Raw genomic sequence first — 22,323 nt, forward strand, 5'->3', positions numbered from 1 at the left:
CAGCCCAGTGCAAAATGAAGTGTGGGAAGGAACTCTTGATTAAAGATTAGTAAGACTTTTCAGATAGCCACAGCAGAGCATTAAACCAGGCGTGGCACCCTTCCAAACACAGGACGCCGTGGGACTGTAGGGGTTGCGCACCTGGGAAACCAACCTTGGTGACGGGATAGCACCCCCAGGGTCCAGCTGGTGGCCAGCATTATATCACCCCGCTTTTCCTCCTTACTAGACTAGGCAACACAGGAGAAGAGCATTCCATGTGGAAGATGTGGACTACAGCTTCTCAGATTAAGACCAGCCTTCCTGCTTTCTCCCAGCAGGCCAGTAGGAGCTGCTATTGCCTAGGGAAGGGGAGGGAGGTGTCTGGGTTTCCTCGTAATAGTCATGGCAGCTGTAGACATGTCAGACCCAAGGCTTTTTTCATTTGTCATCATTCTAATTCTCAAACACGCCCTTGCAGGAGGCACCAGTGTTATCTCCATCCAGATGAAAGAACTTAGGCTTAGGGAGATGGGGGAGTGGGGATTTGACACAGCCTGTCCGATTCCAGAGCCTATTTTTTTCGTTTGTTTTGTTTTATTTTTATAAAGACAAGGTCTCCCTGTGTCGCCCAGGCTGGCCTTGAACTTCTGAGCTCAAGCAATCCTTGCACTTCAGCCTCAGCCTCCCGAGCAGCTGTGACAATGGCACACACCACTACACTGGGCTCAGAGCCTGTATTTTTAACCCCTACCCCTGTTTGTTCTCACACTCACAGTGCATAGGGCAATGCACACACACACACATATACGTGATTTGCTAATTGCTTTATTCAGAAGAGACTCCTCGGAGTACAGTTTCTTTGGTTAAGCATGGAGTTGAGGTGGAGGAGTGCAGTGGAAGGCTGGAAATCTGCTGGGCGTCTCATTCTGGGTGGGTATAGAAGGGCTCCTGCCTGGCCTCTAGGATGGTGAGGGATGCTTTCTGCATTGCCAAGGAACTTGGTTAGGGTAGGGAAGGAGGGTATGAGAGAAGGAAACTCAGCATTGGGTGGAAGGTTTCCAGGGAAGAGGGGACTCAGCAACGAGGGGTGCTCCCCCTGCAGAGTTTATTGGAATAGTACTGGTAGTTTTTATTATAGGTACTCTTGTTTCTAGCAAAACAGTAGGCAGCAGCCTTATCACATTCACACAGTTGACTTCTGCAGGAGTCCTGTTTTGCTGAAATCACAAGAAAATAAACACAAGATGGGAGTTTGTTAATATTCGGTGGCTTCTTGTGGGAACCCTGGGGTAGAAGACACAGCCCTGGCCTCCAGAAGCTCCTAGTTGGAGACTAGGAGCTCCGGATATTTCTGACCAAAGGGGAGACAGAATTCTTGCCCTTGGGATGCTGGCCTCCAGCCTGGTGGAGACACAGCCAGGCACTGGGATACTCTCTCAAAGGCCTTCCTAATAGCCATCATCTCTTCCTCTTGCTAACAGATGTGTTCAGGCGGCAAAGCCCTAGCCCCGGGGGTCTGGGAATGGAGTGTGATTGGTTTAAGCCAGGCAGGGTCATCCATTTTTCCTTTGCAGTGATTGGTCTTTGTGTATTATGTAACCTTGAACAACCAATGAACAACAAGGGGAAGTCTGCTGGGGGAGGATCTATTTTCTCCCTCCAAAAAGAGAGATGCCCAAGAGGAAAGCCTCTTCCATAGTGTGAGGCCAGGAGGGTGGAACTGCAGCCTGTCTCTTGACATCCCAGGTGTAGACACTGCCCACGTGGCGTAGCTGAAGGCCAGGAGAAGGCTGGCTTCTTGATGACATGCTGGAAAGCTGCCCCAGGCCTGGCACTGCCCTCTTCCAGAATTCTAATTATGTGACAGTCACCTATCCCCATTACCCAAGCTACTATCAGCTTGGCATCATGTGGCTTGTGACCTAACGCCTGCTGGATACATGCTTCTATGGAGAGGCCATGATAGGAGACATAATTTCTGATCTTAAAGGACTCAGGCCATGGGCAGGAGTCCACGCTTTCTCCAAGTCCCACTCATGGGTCAGCTGTCTGGGTACACCAAGCACAGCCTTCCAGTGCCACCCACCTCTCCTCCCCTTCAGGGCCAAGCTTTCTCCAGAACGTTGTCTTTGCCTTCTGCCTCTACTTCCCTTCCCATCAGCCCCCACCCGCTCTAATCTGGCTTTGCCCTCCCCACTCCATGGAAGCAGCCTCCCCTGAGTCCCTCATGCCTTCCTGCCTCAACATCCAGGGGAGCCTGTTGGCCCTTTACATGGAGGACTCCTCTGTTCTATTGGCCCTTGCTAACCATCTCCTTACCGACTCCTTGACCTTCTTGCTCAGTTCTCCTTCTCCCTCTCTGTCCATCCCTCCTCTGTCTCCTTTCTAGGCTTTTAAGCAGAAAATGAGTGATCACACCCACCTCTCAGCTCTCCGCTGCCGGCTTCTGAATCTGTGTCCCCAGTCCTGACCTCTCCCCTGAGCTGCATTTGTACGGCCAGCTGCCTGCTGGACCCCTCTCTGGGTGCTGGAGGCCCCTAAACTCCACATGCTGGAAATAGAACTGCTCCTCCCCGCCGTCCACCACAACCTGCTCCCATGGTCTTTATCACAGTTGTGCTATCCATGCAGCCACATATCCATCCTCCATCCAACAGCTCCCTCTCCCCGTCCCACCCCACTCAGTCACCAGCTCAGCTGATTCCACCTCAAATACATCTTGATGTTTTCTCCACCTTTCCCATCCTGACCTCCGTTGTTTTATGTCAAGATGTTACTCCCTCTTGCCTGCAGGATGGCAATAGCTTTCTCTGCCCCCCTTCCACTTGTCTTCATCCACCCTGTCCTCACAGTGAGTCCTCTAAAATGCAAATCTGACCCTGTAGCTCCTCTGCTTAATAGCATCCTGTTGCTTTAGGGCAAAACCTAAATACAGCCTGGCCTGGAGGGCCGGATTGACCTAGCTCCTTCCTTTGTCTCCAGCATCATGGCTCAGCACTGCTTCTCTTCCTCATGTTTCTGCTGGGCAGCACAGAATGGCTTACACAACCCTTTGGTGCCTTTGACCATGCTGTGTCCTCTTCTGGGCATGCTCCCAGCCCTCCTCTTCCCTGACTCTGCACAGCCTTTCAGACTCAGCTTAGAGGTCACCCCTTCCAGGAGCCTTCCTCAAGCCTCAGGCTGTGTTCACACCTTATCTGTTTACTTCCCACTGGAGTCTTTACCACATTGCATTTTCACTTTCCTGGCTTCCCACTCAACTGTGAGCTTCCTGAAGCAGGAACTGTGTCCCTCTGTGTCTATCTTTGGTGCCCAGCACAGTCCTCAGCACTGTCTAAACAAATGAGGGCCACTCAATGGTGATGTAGGTCTCTTACCACAGGTGATTGTGCTCCCCTTGTTGCTAAACTTGTAGCTCAGAAATTTGGTGCCGCATCCACGTTTCTCCAGACGTTTGTAGCAACAGTCATGAATGACACAGCAGCTGCAAGGAGACACCCTATTGGGGCTGTTGTCCCACAGCTCCAGGAGACCTGGTGCCTGTGGTCTCACCCCCTTGGACCCTGGACAGAGACCCAGTGACTTTGCAACAGTCTAGAGCAGAAGTTCCAACATGCTGGCTGCTTTTCCAACCAGGCCATCCTGAGACCTCTGTGCCCATCAGGAACCGGCACTGTCTTTGCAGCTCCCAGCCCTGCCTGGGCCAGAGTCTAGGAGGGTAGGGAGGGATGGGTAGCCTCACCGATCCGTTGCATCCTTGGGGGCTCCTTTGCCACCCACGCCACAGTGGCAGCCGTAGAAGCCATAACTGAGTGCAGCTTCCTTTCCTGTCGTCAACTTGATCATTCTCCGGAACTCCACCAAATTCCCATGGGCCTGCAGAAGGCCTGGAAGGAAATTTGGGAGTTGTCTGGTGATGTGGCATGGGGTCCTGTGCCCTCCCTCTCTGCTACTCTCCTTCTTCCCAAACGGCTTCTCTTCTTCCCCTGAGAGAGGATTGCTGCAATGGGAGAGAAAACTAAAGGACAAGAGTGCTTCCCTTCTGGGGCTATCCCCCATGCTCAGAGGTCAGGGTCAGCACTTACCAAAGATCATGATCACTGCCAACAACAGGAGGGTCTTCATGGTAAGAGTTCTTAGGTGACAAATGCAGATGGACTGGCCTAGCTCCTCCGCTGGGTGGTCTCAGCTTCTGCCCTGGCCGTTGCGCCCCTGCTCCTCCTTGGTGGCTCTGAGACACACAGACATGCTCTCCCATCCAACCTAAGTCCAGCGTGACTCCCTCTGTCACACTCAGAGCACACAAGGAGTGCCCTCCAGCAATACACACAGACACACACACCACCTCCCGACCCGTTCTCAGCTCTGCAGAATGGTTTCACACACATCAGGCCCTCAGACGTGTGGAGAACCCCATGAGACACTAATGAGACCTCCCCTGTGCCTCATCAGACTGAGAGTTCTTGGGAGGTTGGAACCAGGTTCCTCCCAACTAACTGGGAGGTTCCTGAGGTCAGAGGATGTGGAAGACATAGCTTGCACATCTCCAAACTAGATTCAAGGCTTGGAGTCTCCAAGGCACCCATGGAGTCTCAGCCTCAGTATTTTCCTCCAGAATGAAAGCATCAACCTATCTCGGCAAGGCTTTCTAACCCCGTCCACATACACACGTTCCCAAACACATACATGCTCACAACACCTATGCCCACATACATACACTCTTGTACTTACCTGCGAGTGCAAACATCCTCTCATACACTACAATCACATACCCACTCAACATACTTATGCACACACACCCTCTTGTGCATATCAAATCATGCACATGCATGCACAGCACAGCCACTCTCAAAGGCAGCGAATGAGCAGGAATTCTGCTCTTGACAGGACATCAGCTTCACTGGCTGTTTACCTCTCAGAGGACCTCAGCGTTGTATCCCCAGGCTGTCTTGTTTGTTCTGCACTCCTGCTCCCCTTAAATAGCCGCTCCTTCTGGGAGGTTGGGGGTAGGTGAGGTACGAGGCTGGGGATGGGCGTGGTCAGTTGGTGGACTCAGGATTGGCCGCCCATACCCCTAGGTAATCCCTTTCCTTCCCCTCATCAGCTGGCAGGACAGAGTTGAGGATTGAGAAACCTTACGTGTCCGTAGCTGATGCCAAAACACATTTCAGGCCGTTTTGCAGTCTTTCCATGGAGTAAATTCCCATAATCAGCTCTGGGTGTGATCAACGGTCAGCCACCTCCCTGCAGCCGCCTCTATGGGGGGCAGGGACTGTCTGCTGTTGCCGGCTGTGGACTCATTTGTACACCCAAAGGGACCACCAATTGCTGAGCAAGGATTGCTCCCTTTTGCTCACTGTGGCATTTGGGAATAGAAAAGAGGGCTTTTAGTGGTACTCATTCATTCAGCCGCTCAATCATTCATTCGCAAGAAGTATGTACTGGGCCTCTAGCATGTTCCAGCACCTGTGCAGGCCTCACTTGTGCACCCCACAGTCCACCAGGGAGAGGGTTTAATGGGGGTGGATTTCCCTTCCCACTAACTTGGGCCAGGGCCTCAACCTTCTCTTCTTCCTTCCCTTTCTTCTTTTCCTCCGCCCCTGTCCCATATGAGCTTCTAAACCTGGAAAAAGCCAGAGGCTATCCTTAAAGTTCCCACCAAAGCACTGCCTTCACTTTATTCCCCATCCTCACCTGTTTGGAGACAGGGGAGGTGAATGCTCCCTGGATCTGTTGCTCTTTTTCCTTCAGGCTTCAGGCTCACACTGACTCCAGCTTTAATTCATAAAGTAAATATCTTTTTCATTGCTCTCCAGCACATGCTAAGAATTTAGCTTCCATGGCCTTAAGTAAACACTCTGCGATTCCAGTCCTTAAAAAGTCACTGTGGCAGAGGCTGTCGTGCTTGTGAACATTCCATCTGTTCCATATACTCTAGAGCCCCTTGCAGGGATGGAGACCTAGGGCCCTGCTGCTGGCTGGGAAAACATAAGCATTGGTATTAAGGCTCACTTCCAGGTTTCTCCAGCAGGGGGACTATGAGATGCAACTCCCCAGCCCTTCCTTGCCCCACCGGTAGAACAAGAAGATGAAAGCAATCTGGGGTGTAGAATCATAGCATGGAAGACAGTTGTCCTAGAAAGTCCTGCAGTGCACAGTGGTCTTAGCGTGAGTGAGAAATAGACTTTTGCTGTATTAAGCTGCTGATAATTGAGATGGGCAGCTACTGCCGCATAACCTAGTCTATCCCAAGAGCCATCAGACAGCTTTCCTCTCAAAAATACCATTTACCTCCAGCGCTCGACTGTGTAAGGGGTTGGACTCTGGTCTTCCTTCCTGCCCTCATGTGTTGGAGTCCCAGTACCTTAGAATGTGATCTTATTTAGAAATAGGGTCATTACAGATATAATTAGTTAAGATGAGGTCACTAGGGCAGCTAGGATGGGCCCTAATCCATGATGACAGATGTCATTACAAAAAGGGGAAATTTGGAGACAGGAAGCACACTGGGAGAAAGCCATGCAAAGATGAAGGCAGAGATCAGGGTGAAGCTTGTACAAGCCAAGGAATGGCAAAGATGACCAGAAAACACTGGAAGCTAGGAGAGAGGGATGGAGCAGATTCTCCCTCACAGCCCTCAGAAGGAATCAGCCCTGTTGGGCTCTTTGATGTCTGCCGCTGGAACTGTTAGACAATGAAATGTCTGTTGTGTAAGCCACAAAGTACCTAATACAAAGCTGAAGCAAACTAATACAACCTCCAGGGATCTCTTTTGACTTCCTTCATTCTTCTTATTCTGGGTTGCCACTCCTATAGCAGTTGGCTTTTATGGCCATGTCAGGGTTCAGAGGTCTCATCCCCCAGCGTAGACCACTGCCTTTGTTAAACATTGGACTTCTGGAAACAGTAGTTCCTCCAACAGGCAGAACCGCGTTCCTCTCTGTATATCTGGATAGCCCTGGTCCAGGCTTCAGGCGGAAGAAATACTCCAATGCTCAAGGACTCTGGTGACGTCAGATAGAGCCTCTCCTTTTCCCATCACTTCAGGATGTTTTTCAGGAATTCGAAGTCCATGAATTGGCCTCTTGTTCATCTTCCATCCCGCACCTAATTCAAGCCCTTGGACTCAGTGAGCCAAACAGAAATCTCTGCTTTCATGGGGCTTCCACTTTAGCAGAAAGAGACGGATAATCAGCAAAAGACATCCTAGTAAATGACATCGCATGTTAGGTGGTGACACTGCGATGGGGAGAGAGGCAGTAGGTGACAGAGCAGGAGCACCATCATCTCAGACAAACATCACCACTTTAAGTTCCAGCTCCCTTTCTAGCCTCATGCATTTCAAGGAAATCATTTCTCTTGTAATTACAAACAGGCAGAAAGAGTAGACAGTAAAACACAGGTAAGACAGCTCGGGCACAGAGGGAGGTGTGGGGAAAGTCTGTCTGGCAACTGCCAAGCTTCACCCTCATACAATGGGCCCCAGTAAAACAGTGGGCCTTAATAAGCACATTCTTTTCCCTTCAGGTGCACTAAGATAAGAAAGCTAAAAGCAGACTCGGGGGGTATGCCTGCAGCTGCAGAAAGATGTATGGGAACAGACACACAACTCTCCCTCCCAGATAAGCATAATGAAAAGACACAGAAGCAGTCCAAGCCTCTGTTAAACTCTCCTACCCTGAATCCTTAAAAACTCTTAGCATGTAAGAGTGTGCCTCTGACCTAACTCAGCCAGCTGCCCCTCTCTAAAATAAACCTGTTCTTGACTGCCAAGCCATCTTTCATGTTTCTTTCCTCTTTCCTTAATTCTTACAGTAGGGATGGAGGAGGGGTATCCGGAGTAGGTGGGTGGCAATTTTACACAAGATTGGAGTGCTCAGAGAGAGGTGCTTTGAGTTTAGTCGGTGCTCAGAACACTTTCCTTGCATTATTAGTAACTAAAAGAATCAGCATTTGAGACGGAGTCTCACACGCCAGGCTGGAGTGCAGCAAGGATCTTGGCTCACTGCAACCTCCACCTCCCGGTTCAAGAGATCTCCTGCCTGTGCTCCTGAGTACCTGGGACCTGCACCCACCACCATGCCCAGCCGCCTAATTTTGTATATTTTAGCACAGATGGGTTTCATGTTAGCCAGGTTGGTCTCATCTCCCCTCGACTCCCATGAACTGCCTGCCTCAGCCACCCAAAGTGCTGTGATTACAGGCATGTACCACTGCGCTCAGCCTTCCCCTTCCTTATTTATAACTCCTTTCTCTGACAGGTTTATTTTTCACAATATATTTACTTATTTGTTCAATTGTAGTACAATTGAAGTAGTTTCAGAATTATTAACCCATAACTCTGTGAGAAATAAATTTACTAACTACAGTACCGTGTTAGTGCATAGTTTCTTTGACTCAGCCTCGGAAGTACTGTAATTATAATACTGTTTTCAGTTACAGGTTGTCTGTTTTCTGTAGCTCACCCAAGTGTGTATTATATGATTTGTCAGTGAGAAGGTATGTTTATCGTTACCATTCTGTATTCCATTTTGGTTTCTACCTTTTTCCGGTTGATTTTAATTATTTATTGCTTTTGAGGGTATGTGGCTTTCCTACGCGAAAACAAGGTGAGCCAGTTAATTAAAAGTGTACTCAGAGGTGCTGCTTTCAATCATGCCTAATTATCGCCTATAGCCTCTTCTTCTCCACCTCATTCTCTCTCCCCTCTGCCTATAGACAAGTACAGTTATCTATTGCTTATTAATAGATGACTAATACACAACTGTATTAGTTTGTGCATGACTTTGTATTAGGTCAAAGGAAAGGATTTCATGCAAAGGTAAACTCACTGGAGGTCATTCTGGGGTGTATTTCTCATAGTAGCCAATCTCATTCATATTTGGTTGATTCTTCCTGAAATTTTTTTGCATAAATGTGTAGGTGCATGTTTATTTTCTTTTAACCACTGCTTTCTTACACAAAGGGTAGCATACCATAGATCATTTTGTACTTTGCTATTTTAACCCAACAGTATATCTACGAAATCACTTCATATAAGCAGCTAGAGATCTTCTTTCTTTTTAAAAAATATGTTTAATTTTTTTTTCCCTCCTAACTCAGGGAAGTCTTTCCTAGTGGCTTCCCTGACAGGGTCGAAGCCCCTCTTGCATTTCTATAGTCCTTCATTGCGGGAATGTACTATAATTTTTCCAACCATTCTCCGAGAATAGGCATTTAGGTTTTTTCTAGTGTTTCGTAATTACAAACATTGATTCAGTCAGCGACCTGTGCGTGTGTATTTTCATAACATTGGAGGTGCCTCTTCTGGACAGATTCCTAGAAGTGGGATTACTGGGTCAAAAGGTAAGTGCATGTGTAAATTTTGTTAGGTAATGCCGAATTCTCCTACAGAATGGTTGAACTAGCTCACATTCTTAGTAGTAATGTTTGAGACCGACTTTTCCTCCATGGCCTCAGCAACAGAATGTTCTGTTAGACTTTTCCTTTTGCATTCATTCTTCTTATAGTTTTAAAAATATCACTGTTCCTTCAATAAATATTTATTGAGGACCTACTCAATAATCCAGGTACTGTGTGGTAATGCAATGGTGGGCAAAACAAACAATTTCTTCCTTGAGAGCATTTTTCAATCTGGCAACAGAGACAGACATCAGTCAGATGATCACACACACACACACACACACACGCATGCACACACACACAATTATAGAATGTCATGTGCTGTGTTGTTCAATGATCCATTGGGACAGCATGAGGCAGAGAGCCCTCAACTAGTCTGGGGATTCGAGAAGGTTTTCTAAGGAGATGGCACTTTACCAGAGGTCTGGAGGGAGTTTAGGAGTTATCTGGGTAAGTGGTTTCTGTGGTTTAGCTCACTCAACATTTATTCCAGCCTTCTGGTATGTCTGTCTGTATTGCAGAGCCTAGAAGTCTAAACACTGCATTTCCTTCTCTCTCCCTCTCCTTATTTTAAAAGGATTTTTGAAAGAGCAGTGATATTCAAAGTAAACTTGATCTGAGAGTAGAGAGAGTCCCTACATATCCCCTCTTCCTCAAACACACATCTTCCTTCACCATCAACATCCCCCACCATTGTGGTACATACGTTAGAATCAATGAGCCAACGTTGACACATCAGAGGAAGTCCATAGTTCATATTAGGGCTCATTCTTGGTATTATACACTCTATGGGTTTTAGCAACTGTAATGTGACATGTATCCACTCTTACACTGTGAGACAGAGTAGTTTCACTACCTTGACAATTCTCTATGCTCTGCCTACTTAATCCTCCTTCCCCCAAACATCACCCTGACAACCATGATCTTTTTACCGTCTCCATAGTTTAACCTTTTCTGAATGTTATGTAGTTGAATCATACAGTATGTAGCCTTTCAAATTGATTTCTTTCACTTAGTAATATACCTTTAAGTTTCCTTGATGTCTTTTGATGACTTGATAGCTCATTTATTTTTATTATTGAATAATATTACATTGTCATGTGTACCACAATTTATTTATCCATTTACCTACTGAAGGACGTCTTGGTTGCTTCCAAGTTTTGGCAATGATGGATAAAGCTGCTATAAAGATTTGAAACATTTCATGTGCAGGTCTTCGTGTGGAAATAAGTTTTCATCTTATTTGGGTAAATATCAAGGAGCACAACTGCTGGATCATACAACAAGAATTCAATGTGTATTTTTGTAAGAAAATACCAAACTCTCTTCCAAATGGCTGTACCATTTTGCATTCCCTCCAACAATGAATGAGAATTTCTGTTACTCCACATTTTCACCAGCCATTTTGAGACCAGCCCAATTGTCCTGTAGAACTGATGTTTATGGTTTCTTTGAATAAACATGGAAATTGACTCTCCCAGTCTTAAAACTTGAGAAAGTTACGTTTGTCTTATCTGACTTCCTTTTTCAGGAAACCAACTAGCATTCCTCTTAGATAGTATCAAGGAATTGAAACTTACCAGATAACTGCATCTGGACAATAAGACACCAGATCCCTCACCTGTCATAATGGCCTAACTGACTACCTGCTTCCTATTGACCAACTCCTCTTCCTTATCCCTTCCTAATTGCTGTTTTCCTACACATGGATACATTTCTTCCCTGCTGTATAACTTCCCAGTTTTAATTGGTTGGGGAGTTCGTTTTGAGACTGATCTCCCATAGTCTCAGCTGCAGAATCTGATCAAAGCCTTCTTCCCTGGCAGTACTCGTTGTCTCAGTGATTGACTTTCTGTGCCGTAAGCAACAGGACTTAGACCAAACCCCTGACACTTCAGTAACAATTTGATATTTTCAGTATTTTGGACATTAGCTATTTTAATATGTGTGTAATAGTATCTCATAGTTTTAATTTGTAATTTTTTTTTTTTTTTTTTTTTTTTAGTTTTTTGAGACAGAGTCTAGCTCTGTCACCCAGGCTGGAGTGCAGTGGCGCGATGTCAGTTCACTGCAACTTCTGCCTCCTGGGTTCAAGTGATTTTCCTGCCTCAGCCTCATGAGTAGTTGGGATTACAGGCATGCACCACCACGCCCTGCTAGTTTTGTATTTTTTAATAGAGATGGGGTTTCACCATATTGGCCAGGCTTGTCTCGAACTCCTGACCTCAAATGATCTGCCAAAGGACTGGGATTACAGGTGCATCGCAAAGGGCTGGGATTACAGGTTTGAGCCACTGTGCCCAGCCTTAATTTGTAATTCTAATGACGTATCATGTTCAGCATCTTTTCATGTGCTTATTTGCCATCTGTGTACCTTTGGTGAGATATCTCGTCATGTCTCTTGCCAGTTTTTTAATTGGATTGTTCTTTTTTTAAAATTTTAGCTTAAATTCTGGGATACATGTGCTGAATGTGCAGGTTTGTTACATAGGTATACATGTGTCATGGTGGTTTGCTGCACCTATCAACTTGTTGTCTAGGTTTTAAGCCCCACATGCATTAGGTATTTGTCCTAATGCTCTCCCTTCCCTTTCCCCCCAACCCCTAGAAGGCCCCGGTGTGTGGTTGTGGGTTTGTCATAAAAGCTTTTATTATTTTGAGATATGTTCCATCAATACCTAGTTTATTGAGAGTTTTTATCATGAAGGAGTGTTGAATTTTATCGGAGGTCTTTTCTGCACCTATTGAAATAATCATGTAGTTTTTGTCATTGGTTCTGTTTATGTGATGGATTACATTTACTGATGTGTGTATGTTGAACCAGCCTTGCATCTCAGGAATGAAGCCAACTTGATCGTGGTGGAGAAGTTTTTTGATATGCTGCTGGATTCAGTTTTGCCAATGTTTTATTGAGGGTTTTTGCATTGATTTTCATCAGGGATATTGGCCTGAAATTTTCTTTTTTGTTGTCTCTGCCAGGTTTTGGAATCAGGATTTTTTCTATTGTTTGGAATACTTTCAGAAGGAATGATACTAGCTCCTCTTTGTACCTCTGGTAGAATTTGGCTATGAATCCATTTGGTCCTGGGCTTTTATTTGGTTGGCAGGCTATTAATTACTGCCTCAATTTCAGAACTTGTTATTGGTCTATTCAGGGATTTGACTTCTTCTTGGTTTAGTCTTGGGAGGGGGTACGTGTTCAGAAATTGATCCATTTCTTCTAGATTTTCTAGTTTATTTGCATAGAGGTGTTTATAGTATTCTCTGATGGTAGTTTGTATTTGTGTAGGATCAGTGGTGATATCCCCTTTATCATTTTTTATTGTATCTATTTGATTCTTCTCTCTTTTCTTCTTTATCAGTTGGGCTAGTAGTCTATCTATTTTGTTAATCTTTTCAAAAAACCAGCTCCTGGATTCATTGATTTTTGGAAGGGTTTTTCATGTCTCTATCCCCTTCAGTTTGCTCTGATCTTAGTTAATTTCTTGCCTTCTGCTAGCTTTTGAATTTGTTTGCTATTGCTTCTCTAGTTCTTTTGGTTGTGGTATAAGGGTATCAGTTTTAGATCTTTCCTGCTTTCTGATATGGGCATTTAGTGCTACAAATTTCCCTCTACACACTGCTTTAGATGTGTCCCAGAGATTCTGGTATGTTGTCTCTTTGTTCTCACTGGTTTCAAAGAACTTCGTTATTTCTGCCTTACTTTTGTTGGTTACCCAGTAGTCATTCAGGAGCAGGTTGTTCAGTTTCCATGTAGTTGTGCTGTTTTGAGTGAGTTTCTTAATCATGACTTAATTGATTTTGCACTGGTCTGAGAGGCTGATTTGCCATCAATATGTCCATTATTTCACACTTGCTGAGAAAACGTTTATTTCCAATTATGTGGTGGCTCACTTTAACAGCAGTTTGAGGAATAAATGTATAGTCTCTGATTTGCAAGTGAGTGGTCGAGATGCCCTATTAGGTCCGCTTGTCCAGAGCTTTCGAGTTCAGTCCTGAATGTCCCTGTTAATTTTCTTGTCTCATTGATCATCTAATATTGACAGTGTGAGATGTTTAAAGTCTCACCACATTTTGCAGTTGGAGTGTAAGTCTCTTGTAGGGAGGGTATCTAAGAACTTCCTTTATGAATTGGTACCCTGTATTAGTGTGACATATATGATAGTTAGCTCTTTGTGTTGAATTGATCCCTTTTACCATTATGTAATGCCCTTTTTTTTTTTTAATCTTTGTTAGTTTGTGTCTGGTTTTATCAGAGACTAGATTTCAATCCCTGCTTTTTTTTTTTTTTCCATTTGTTTGGTAAATATTCTCCTTCCCTTGAGCCTCAGTGTGTTCTAATAGATACCCTGAATACAGCACATTAGTGGATCTTGACTTTATCCATCTTAATTTGCCAGTCTGTGCCTTTTTAATTGGGGCATTTATCTTATTTACATTCTATGTTTAATATCATTATGTGGGACTTGATCCTTGCCATCATGATGCCAGTTTGGTTGTTTTGCACATTAGTTTATTGCAGTTTCTTTCCATAGTGTCATTCTTTTATATTTTAGTGTTTTGCAGTGGCTGGCGCCTCCAGTTGCCCTTTCCAAGTTTAGTGCTTCCTTGGCGAACTCTGAAGGCAGGTCTGGTGGTGACTAAAATCTCTCAGCATTTGTTTGTTCTATAAAGGGTGCCCTATTTCTTCACTTATGAAACTTAGTTTGGCTGGATATGAAATTTGGATTAAAAAATTATTTTCTTTAAGCACTGCTATAGCTGGCCTCCACTTTCTGGCTTTGTAGGGTTTCTGCAAGAGAGAGATCATGTCTGCCACCAGAGGCTTCCTCTGGTAACCTGACTTTTCTCTCTAATGTTCTTAATATACTTTCACTTCCAAACCTGAGAATCTGACACTTGTGTCTCTTGGGTTGTTTTGGAGGAGCATTCCTAGTGATGTTCTCTACTTTAAATGAATGTTGGCCTGCCTTTGTTAGGTTGGGGAAGTTCTCCTGGATAATCCTGAAGTGGCTTCAGCCTCGGCTCTACCTTCCTATCACTTTCAGTGACCCCAAACACCCAGGCTTGTTTTTCTCAACCCACATTTCTGGAGGATTTTTTCATTTTTCATTCCTTTTTTTCTCTGTTATTGTCTCTGCCATCTTATTTAAGCAAGTTATTTTTCAATCTCTGATATCATTTCTCAAGTATCAATAGCTTGACTGATTCCAAAGATGATATCAGTGCTCTGTCACCTCGTATGTGTTTTTCAGCTCCCAGCCTATGTTCTTCTCTCACAAACTGGTTATTCTTAGTTAGCAGTTTCTGCAACATTTTCCCACAGCGGTTTTAGCTTCCTCTGATTGGGTTAGAAACATGCTCCCTTTAATGAGGAGTTTGTTATTACTCCATCTTCTGAAGCCTACTTCTGTCAATTTGTCACCCCATTCTCTGTCCACAGCTCTAGCCTTAGCTGAGAGGAAAGCTGCAATCATTTGAAGAGGCATTCAGTTTCTGGGGAATTTCAAAGCATTTTTCATCCTGTTTTTCCCTCACTTTGTGGATTTTATTCTGGTCTTTGAGGCTGATGAACTTTATTTGGGGTTTCTGTGTGAGAGTCCTTTTTGTTGATGATGATGTTATTGTTTTCTATTTGTTAGTTTTCTTTTCTAAGAGTCAGCCCCTCTTCTGCAGGTCAGCTGCAGTTTGCTGGAGGTCCACTGTAGACCCTATTTGCCTGGGTATCACCAGCGGAGGTTGCAGAACAGCAAAGATTACTGTCTGCTCCTTCCCCTGGAAGCTTTGTCCCACAGGGGCACTGGCCTGATGCCAGGCAGAGCTGTAGTGTATGAAGTGTCTTTTAACACCTGTTGGGTGGTCTCTCCTAGTCAGGAGGCAGGAGGGTCAGGGACCCACTTGAGAAGGCAATCTGTTCCTTAACAGAGCTTGAGTGCTGTGCTGGGAGAACCCTCCTTGTCAGGGTCCACTGCTGTCTTCAGAGCTGGCAAGCAGGAACGTTTAAGTCTGCTGAAGCTGTGCCCACAGCTGCCATTTCCCCCAGGTGCTCTGTTCCAGGGAGATGGGAGTTTTATCCATAAGCCCTTGACTGGGGTTGTCGCCTTTCTTTCAGAGATGCCCTGCCCAGTGAAGAGGAATCTAGAGAGGCAGTCTGGCCACAGCCGCTTTGCCATGCTGTGTTGAGTTCCACCCAGTCTGAACTTCTAGGCCTCCTTAACACTGTCTGGGGAAAACTGCCTACTGAAGCCTCAGTAATGGTGGATGCCCCTCCCTGCACCAAGCTGGATCATTTCAGGTTGACTTCAAACTGCTGTGTTGGCAGCAAGAGTTTCAAGTCAGTGGCTCTTAGCTTGCTGGGCTCTGTGGGAGGGGAGTGGGACCGACTGAGTGAGAACACTTGGCTCCCTGGCTTCAGCCCCCTTTCCAGGGCAGTGAATGGTTCTGTCTCACTGGGGTTCCAGGTGCCACTGGGGTACAAAAAAAAAAATCCCACAGCTAGCTTGGTATCTGTCTGAACAGCTGCCCAGTTTTGTGCTTGAAACCCAGGGCCCTGGTAGTGTAGGCACATGAGGGAATCTCCTGGTCTGCAGACTGCAAAAACCATGAGAAAAGCGTAGTATCTGGGCCAGGTAGCACAGTTCCTCACAGTTTCCCTTGGCTGGGAAAAGGAGGCCCCTGACTCCTCACACTTCCTGGATGAGGCAACTCCCCACTCTGCTTTTGCCCACCCTCTGTGGGCTGGACCCAATGAGATGAGCAGGGTACCTCAGTTGGAAATGCAGAAAGCAGTCCGTTCCAAGATGGCCAAATAGGAACAGCTCTGGTCTGCAGCTCCCAGTGTGATCAATGCAGAAGATGGTGATTTCTTCATTTCCAACTGAGGTACTTGGTTCATCTCATTGGGACTGGTTGGAGAGTGGGTGCAGCCCACGGAGGGTGAGCTGAAGCAGGGCCGGGCATTGCCTCACCCAGGAAGCACAAGGGGGTCAGGGGATTTCCTTTTCCTAGCCAAGGGAAGCTGAGACAGACTGTACCTGGCAAATCAGGACACACCCACCCCAATACTGTGCTTTTCCAATGGTCTTAGCAAACGGGACACCAGGAGATTATATCCTGTGCCTGGATCAGTGGGTCCCATGCTCATGGAGCCTTGCTGACTGCTAGCACAGCAGTCTGAGATTGACCTGCGAGGCAGCAGCCTGGTAGGGGGAGGGGCTTCCACCATTGCTGAGGCTTGAGTAGGTAAACAAAGTGGCTGGGGAAGCTCGAACTGGGTAGAACTCACCGCAGCTCTGCAAGGCCTGCTGCCTCTGTAGACCTCACCTCTGGGGGCAGGGCATAGCTGAACAAAAGGCAGCAGAAACTTCTGCAGACTTAAACATCCCTGTCTGACTGTTCTGAAGAGAGCAGTGGTTCTCCCAGCATCGTGTATGAGCTCTGAGAATGGACAGACTGCCTCCTCAAGGGGTTCCAGAGCCCCATGAAGCCTAACTGGGAGACACCTCTCAGTAGGGGCCAACTGACACCTCATATAGGCAGGTGCCCCTCTGGGATGAAGCTTCCAGAGGAAAGATCAGGCAACAATATTTGCTGTTCTGCAGCCTCTGCTGGTGATACCCAGGCAAACAGGGTCTGGAGTGGACCTCCAGTAAACTCCAACAGACCTGCAGCTGAGCGACCTGACTCTAAGAAGGAAAACTAACAAACAGAAAGGAATAGCATCAACATCAACAAAAAGGACATCCACACCAAAACCCCATCTCTAGGTCACCAGCATCAAAGACCAAAGGTAGATAAAACCACAAAGTTGGGGAGAAACCAGAGCAGAAAAGCTAAAAATTCTAAAAACCAGAGTGCCTCTTCTCCTCCAAAGGATTGCAGCTCCTCGCCAAGAAATATGGGACTACGTGAAAAGACCAAATCTATGTTTGATTGGTGTACCTTAAAGTGATGGGGAAAATGGAACCAAGCATGGAAAACACTCTTCAACATATTATCCAGGAGAACTTCCCCAACCTAGCAAAGCAGACCAGCATTCAAATTCTGGAAATACAGAGAACTTCACTAAGGTACTCCTTGAGAGCAACTCCAAGACACATAATTGTCAGATTCACTAAGGTTGAAATAAAGGAAAAATTGTTTAGGGCAGCCAGAGAGAAAGCTTAGGTTACCCACAAAGGGAATTCCATCAGACTAACAGTGGATCTCTCGGCAGAAACTCTACAAGCCACAAGAGAGTGGGACCAATATTCAACATTCTTAAAGACAATAATTTTCAACCCAGATTTCATATCCAGCCAAACTGTTTCGTAAGTGAAAGAGAAATAAAATCCTTTACAGACAAGCAAATGCTGAGAGATTTTGCCACCATCAGGCCTGCCTTACAAGAGCTCCTGAAGTAAGCACTAAACTTGGAAAGGAACAACTGGTACCAGTCACTGCAAAAACATGCCAAATTGTAAAGAAAACCAATGCTAGGAAGAAACTGCATCAACTAAGAAGCAAAATAACCAGCTAACATCATAATGACAGGATCAAATTCACACATAACAATATTAACCGTAAATGTAAATGGACCAAATGCCCCAATTAAAAGACATATACTGGCAAATTGGATAAAGAGTCAAGACCCATCAGTGTGCTGTATTCAGGAGACCCCTCTCATGTGCAGAGACACAGATAGAGGGATGGAGGAAGGGATGGAGGCTCAAAATAAAGGGATGGAGGAAGATCTACCAAGCAAATGGAAAGCAAAAAAAGCAGGGATTGCAATCCTAGTCTCTGAAAAAACGGACTTTAAACCAACAAAGATCAAAAGAGACAAAGAAGGCCATTGCTTAATGGTAAAGGGATCAATTCAACACAAAGAGCTAACTATCCTAAACATATATGCACCCAATACAGGAACACCCAGATTCATAAAGGAAGTTCTTAGACACCTACAAAGAGACTTATACTCCAACACAGTAATAGTGGAAGACTTTAACATCTCACTGCCAATATTAGACAGATCAATGAGACAGAAAATTAACAGGGACATTCAGGACTTGAACTCAGCTCTGCACCAAACAGACCTAATGATATCTACAGAACACTCCAACACAAATCAACAGAATATACATTCTTCTCAGCACCACATCATACTTATTCCAAGATTGACCACATAGGTGGAACTAAAGCACTTCTTAGCAAATGTTAAAGAACAGAAATTATAACAAGCTGTCTCTCAGACCACAGTGCCGTCAAATTAGAAGTCAGGATTAAGAAACTCACTCAAAACTGCACAATCACATGGAAATTGAACAACATGCTCCTGAATGACTACTGGGGTAAAAAACAAAATGAGGGCAGAAATAAAGACGTTTTTTGAAACCAATGAGAGCAAAGAGACAACATACCAGAATCTCTGGGACACATCTAAAGCAGTGTGTAGAGGGAAATTTATAGTACTAAATGACCACAAGAGAAAGCAGGAAAGATCTAAAATCGACACCCTAACATCACAATTAGAAGAAGCAGAGAAGCAATAGCAAACAAATTCAAAAGCTAGCAGAAGGCAAGAAATAACTAAGATCAGAGCAGAACTGAAGGAGATGGAGATACAAAATCCCTTCAAAAAATCAATGAATCCAGGAGCTGGTTTTTTGAAAAGATCAACAAAATTGATAGACCACTAGCAAGAATAAAAAAGAAGAAAAGAGAGAAGAATCAAAGAGATGCAATAAAAAACGATAGAGGGGATATCACCAGCGATCCCACAGAAATACAAACTACCATTAGAGAATACTTTAAACACCTCTATGCAAATAAACTAGAAAATCTAGAAGAAATGGATAAATTCCTGGACACATACACCCTCCCAAGACTAAACCAGGAGGAAGCTGAATCTCTGAATAGACCATTAACAGGCTCTGAAATTGAGGCAATAATGAATAGCCTACCAACCAATAAAACTGCAGGACCAGACGGATTCACAGCCAAATTCTACCAGAGGTACAAAGAGGAGCTGGTACCATTCCTTCTGAAACTATTCCAATCAATAGAAAAACAGGCAGTCCTCCCTAACTCATTTTATGAGGCCAGCATCATCCTGATACCAAAGCCTGGCAGAGACACAACAAAAAAAGATAATTTTAGACCAATATCCCTGATGAACATCAATGCAAAAATCCTCAATAAAATACTGGCAAACCAAATCCAGCAGCACATCTAAAAGCTTATCCACCATGATCAAGTCAGCTTCATCCCTGGGAATGCAAGGCTGGTTCAACATACACAAATCAATAAATGTTATCCATCACATAAACAAAAGCAATGACAGAAACCACATGACTATATCAATAGATGCAGAAAAGGCCTTTGACAAAATTCAACAGCCCTTCATGCTAAAAGCTCTCAATAAACTAGGTATTGATGGAATGTATCTCAAAATAATAAGAGCTATTTATGACAAACCCACACCCAATAGCATACTGAATGGGCAAAAACTGGAAGCATTCCCTTTGAAAACTGGCACAAGACAGGGATGCCCTCTCTCACCACTCCTATTCAACACAGTGTTGGAAGTTCTGGCCAGAGCAATCAGGCAAGAGAAAGAAATAAAGGGTATTCAATTAGGAAAAGAGGAAGTCAAATTGTCCTTGTTTGCAGATGACATGATTGTATATTTAGAAAACCCCATTGTCTCAGCCCAAAATCTCCTTAAGCTGATAAGCAACTTCAGCAAAGTCTCAGGATACAAAATCAATGTGCGAAAAATCACAAGCATTCTTATACACCAATAACAGACAAACAGAGAGCCAAATCATGAGTAAACCCCCATTCACAACTGCTACAAGAGATTAAAATACCTAGAATCCAACTTACAAGGGATGTGAAGGACCTCTTCAAGGAGAACTACAAACCACTGCTCAACAAAATAAAAGAGGACACAAACAAATGGAAGAACATTCCATGCTCATGGATAGGAATAATCAATATCATGAAAATGGCCATACTGCCCAAGGTAATTTATAGATTCAATGCTGTCCCCATCAAGCTACCAATGATTTTCTTAACAGAATTGGAAAAAAATACTTTAAAGTTCATATGGAACAAAAAAGAGCCTGCATTGCCAAGACAATCCTAAGCCAAAAGAATAAAGCTGGAGGCATCAGGCTACCTGACTTCAAACTATACTACAAGGCTACAGTAACCAAAACAGCATGGTACTGGTACCAAAACAGAGAGATAGACCAATGAAACAGAACAGAGGCCTCAGAAATAACACCATACATCTCAAAAAAAAAAAAAAAAAAAAAAAAAGTCAGGAAACAACAGATGCTGGACAAGATGTGGAGAAATAGGAATGCTTTTACACTGTTGGTGGGAGTGTAAACTAGTTCAACAATTATGGAAGACAGTGTGACGACTCCTCAAGGATCTAGAACTAGAAATACCATTTAACCCAACGATCCTATTACTGGGTATATACCCAAAGGATTATAAATCATGCTGCTATAAAGACACATGCACATGTATGTTTATTGCAGCCCTATTCACAATAGCAAAAACTTGGAATCAACCCAAATGTCCATCAATGATAGACTGGATTAAGAAAATGTGGCACATATACACCATGGAATATACTATGAAGCCATAAAAAAAGGATGAGTTCATGACTTTTGCAGGGACATGGATGAAACTGGAAACCATCATTCTGAGCAGACTATCACAAGGAGAGAAAACCAAACACCACCTGTTCTCACTCATAGGTGGGAATTGAACAATGAGAACACTTGGACACAGGGTGGGGAACATCACACACAGGGGCCTGTCGTGGGTTGAGGGGCAGGGGGAGGGATAGCATTAGGAGAAATACCTAATGTAGATGATGAGTTAATGGGTGCAGCAAACCAACTTGGCACATTTGGCACATGTATACCTATGTAATAAACCTGCATGATGGGCCCTAGAACTTAAAGTATAACTTAAAAAAAAAAAAAAAAAGGAAATGCAGAAATCACCTGTCTTCCGTTCGTCTCACTGGGAGCTGCAGATCAGAGCTGTTCCTTTTCAGCCATCTTGCCAGATCTCCTGTTCTTTTTTTCGTTATTGAGTTTTAAGAATTCTTTGTGTATTTTGGAGAATAGTTCTTTATCATATATGTCTTTTACGACAAGTAGCTTCCTCCCTCATCTCTTTACTCTTTTCTACATAATCCTATCTATTTCCTTCTTGGCAGTTATCTCAATCTCGGGTACCTATTTATTTAGGTGGGTTTTTTTTTGTTTTTTTGTTTTTTGTTTTTTGATTAACTAAAAGACGGATGAAAAGTGGAGATCTGTAGGTTTCTTAGGTAGGGGAGACTTAAGACTTTTCTTGTTTTCTCCACTTCTCTACTTGTTTTCTCCCTGAGAGATGATGTGTGAGTTCTCATCCTCTGGAAGCAGATGCCAAGATGTAGTTGGAAATGTGAGACATGTACGGGGCAAAACAGCCATGAAAGCTAATGGGGGGAATTGAGAAAGGAGTAGGGAGAGAGAGTAAGGTGATGCAGGGCAGGTGAACCCCAAAATTGGGACTTAGCCTGTGAGGCTTCTTGGCTTCACCCAGGAAAGAATTCAACGCTGAGTTGGTGGTGTTAGCAACTTTGATTGAAGAAACAGTATGCAGCAGCAGAGGTACTGCTCCTTGAAGACCAGGGCTACTCCACAGGCAGTGTGCCCAGAGTAGCAGCTCAGAGGCAGTTCTGTAGTCATAGTTACACCCGCTTTTAACTACATGTAAATTAAGGGATGGATTATGCAGCCATTTCTGGGAAAAGGTTGATAACTTCTTGGTCATCAAGTTTCCATGGAAAGGAGCGGTAACTTCCAGGTGTTGCTGTGGCAATAGTAAACTGACACAGCACACTGGTGGACGTGTCTTATGGGAAGCTGCTTCTGATACAGAATGGCT

At 44.6% G+C, this 22,323-nt stretch overlaps 1 protein-coding gene across 1 annotated transcript; it reads right to left on the reverse strand.

Moving 5' to 3' along the window:
• Positions 1 to 787: 787 nt before the first annotated feature.
• Positions 788 to 5,099, reverse strand: PLA2G2A (phospholipase A2 group IIA). Its single transcript, XM_031664943.1, has 5 exons — positions 4,895 to 5,099; positions 4,068 to 4,213; positions 3,725 to 3,869; positions 3,360 to 3,466; positions 788 to 1,199 (listed from the first exon to the last, which is right to left on the reverse strand). The coding sequence occupies exons 2-5, from the start codon at positions 4,105 to 4,107 to the stop codon at positions 1,057 to 1,059; spliced, it is 435 nt and encodes a 144-aa protein (XP_031520803.1). The 5' UTR covers positions 4,108 to 4,213; positions 4,895 to 5,099; the 3' UTR covers positions 788 to 1,056.
• Positions 5,100 to 22,323: the final 17,224 nt, after the last annotated feature.

This window comes from Papio anubis, chromosome 1 (genome assembly GCF_008728515.1).
Source record: "Papio anubis isolate 15944 chromosome 1, Panubis1.0, whole genome shotgun sequence".
Lineage (NCBI taxonomy): Eukaryota > Metazoa > Chordata > Mammalia > Primates > Cercopithecidae > Papio > Papio anubis.

What these genes read in the sequence shown, in the direction of transcription:
- PLA2G2A (XM_031664943.1), bottom strand. Translation starts at nt 4,107, where the DNA reads ATGAAGACCCTCCTGTTGTTGGCAGTGATCATGATCTTTG. An exon ending in GGCAGTGATCATGATCTTTG is followed by an intron (nt 3,870 to 4,067) that starts GTAAGTGCTGAC and finishes ATTTCCTTCCAG; the next exon opens with GCCTTCTGCAGGCCCATGGG. An exon ending in CCCAAGGATGCAACGGATCG is followed by an intron (nt 3,467 to 3,724) that starts GTGAGGCTACCC and finishes GTCTCCTTGCAG; the next exon opens with CTGCTGTGTCATTCATGACT.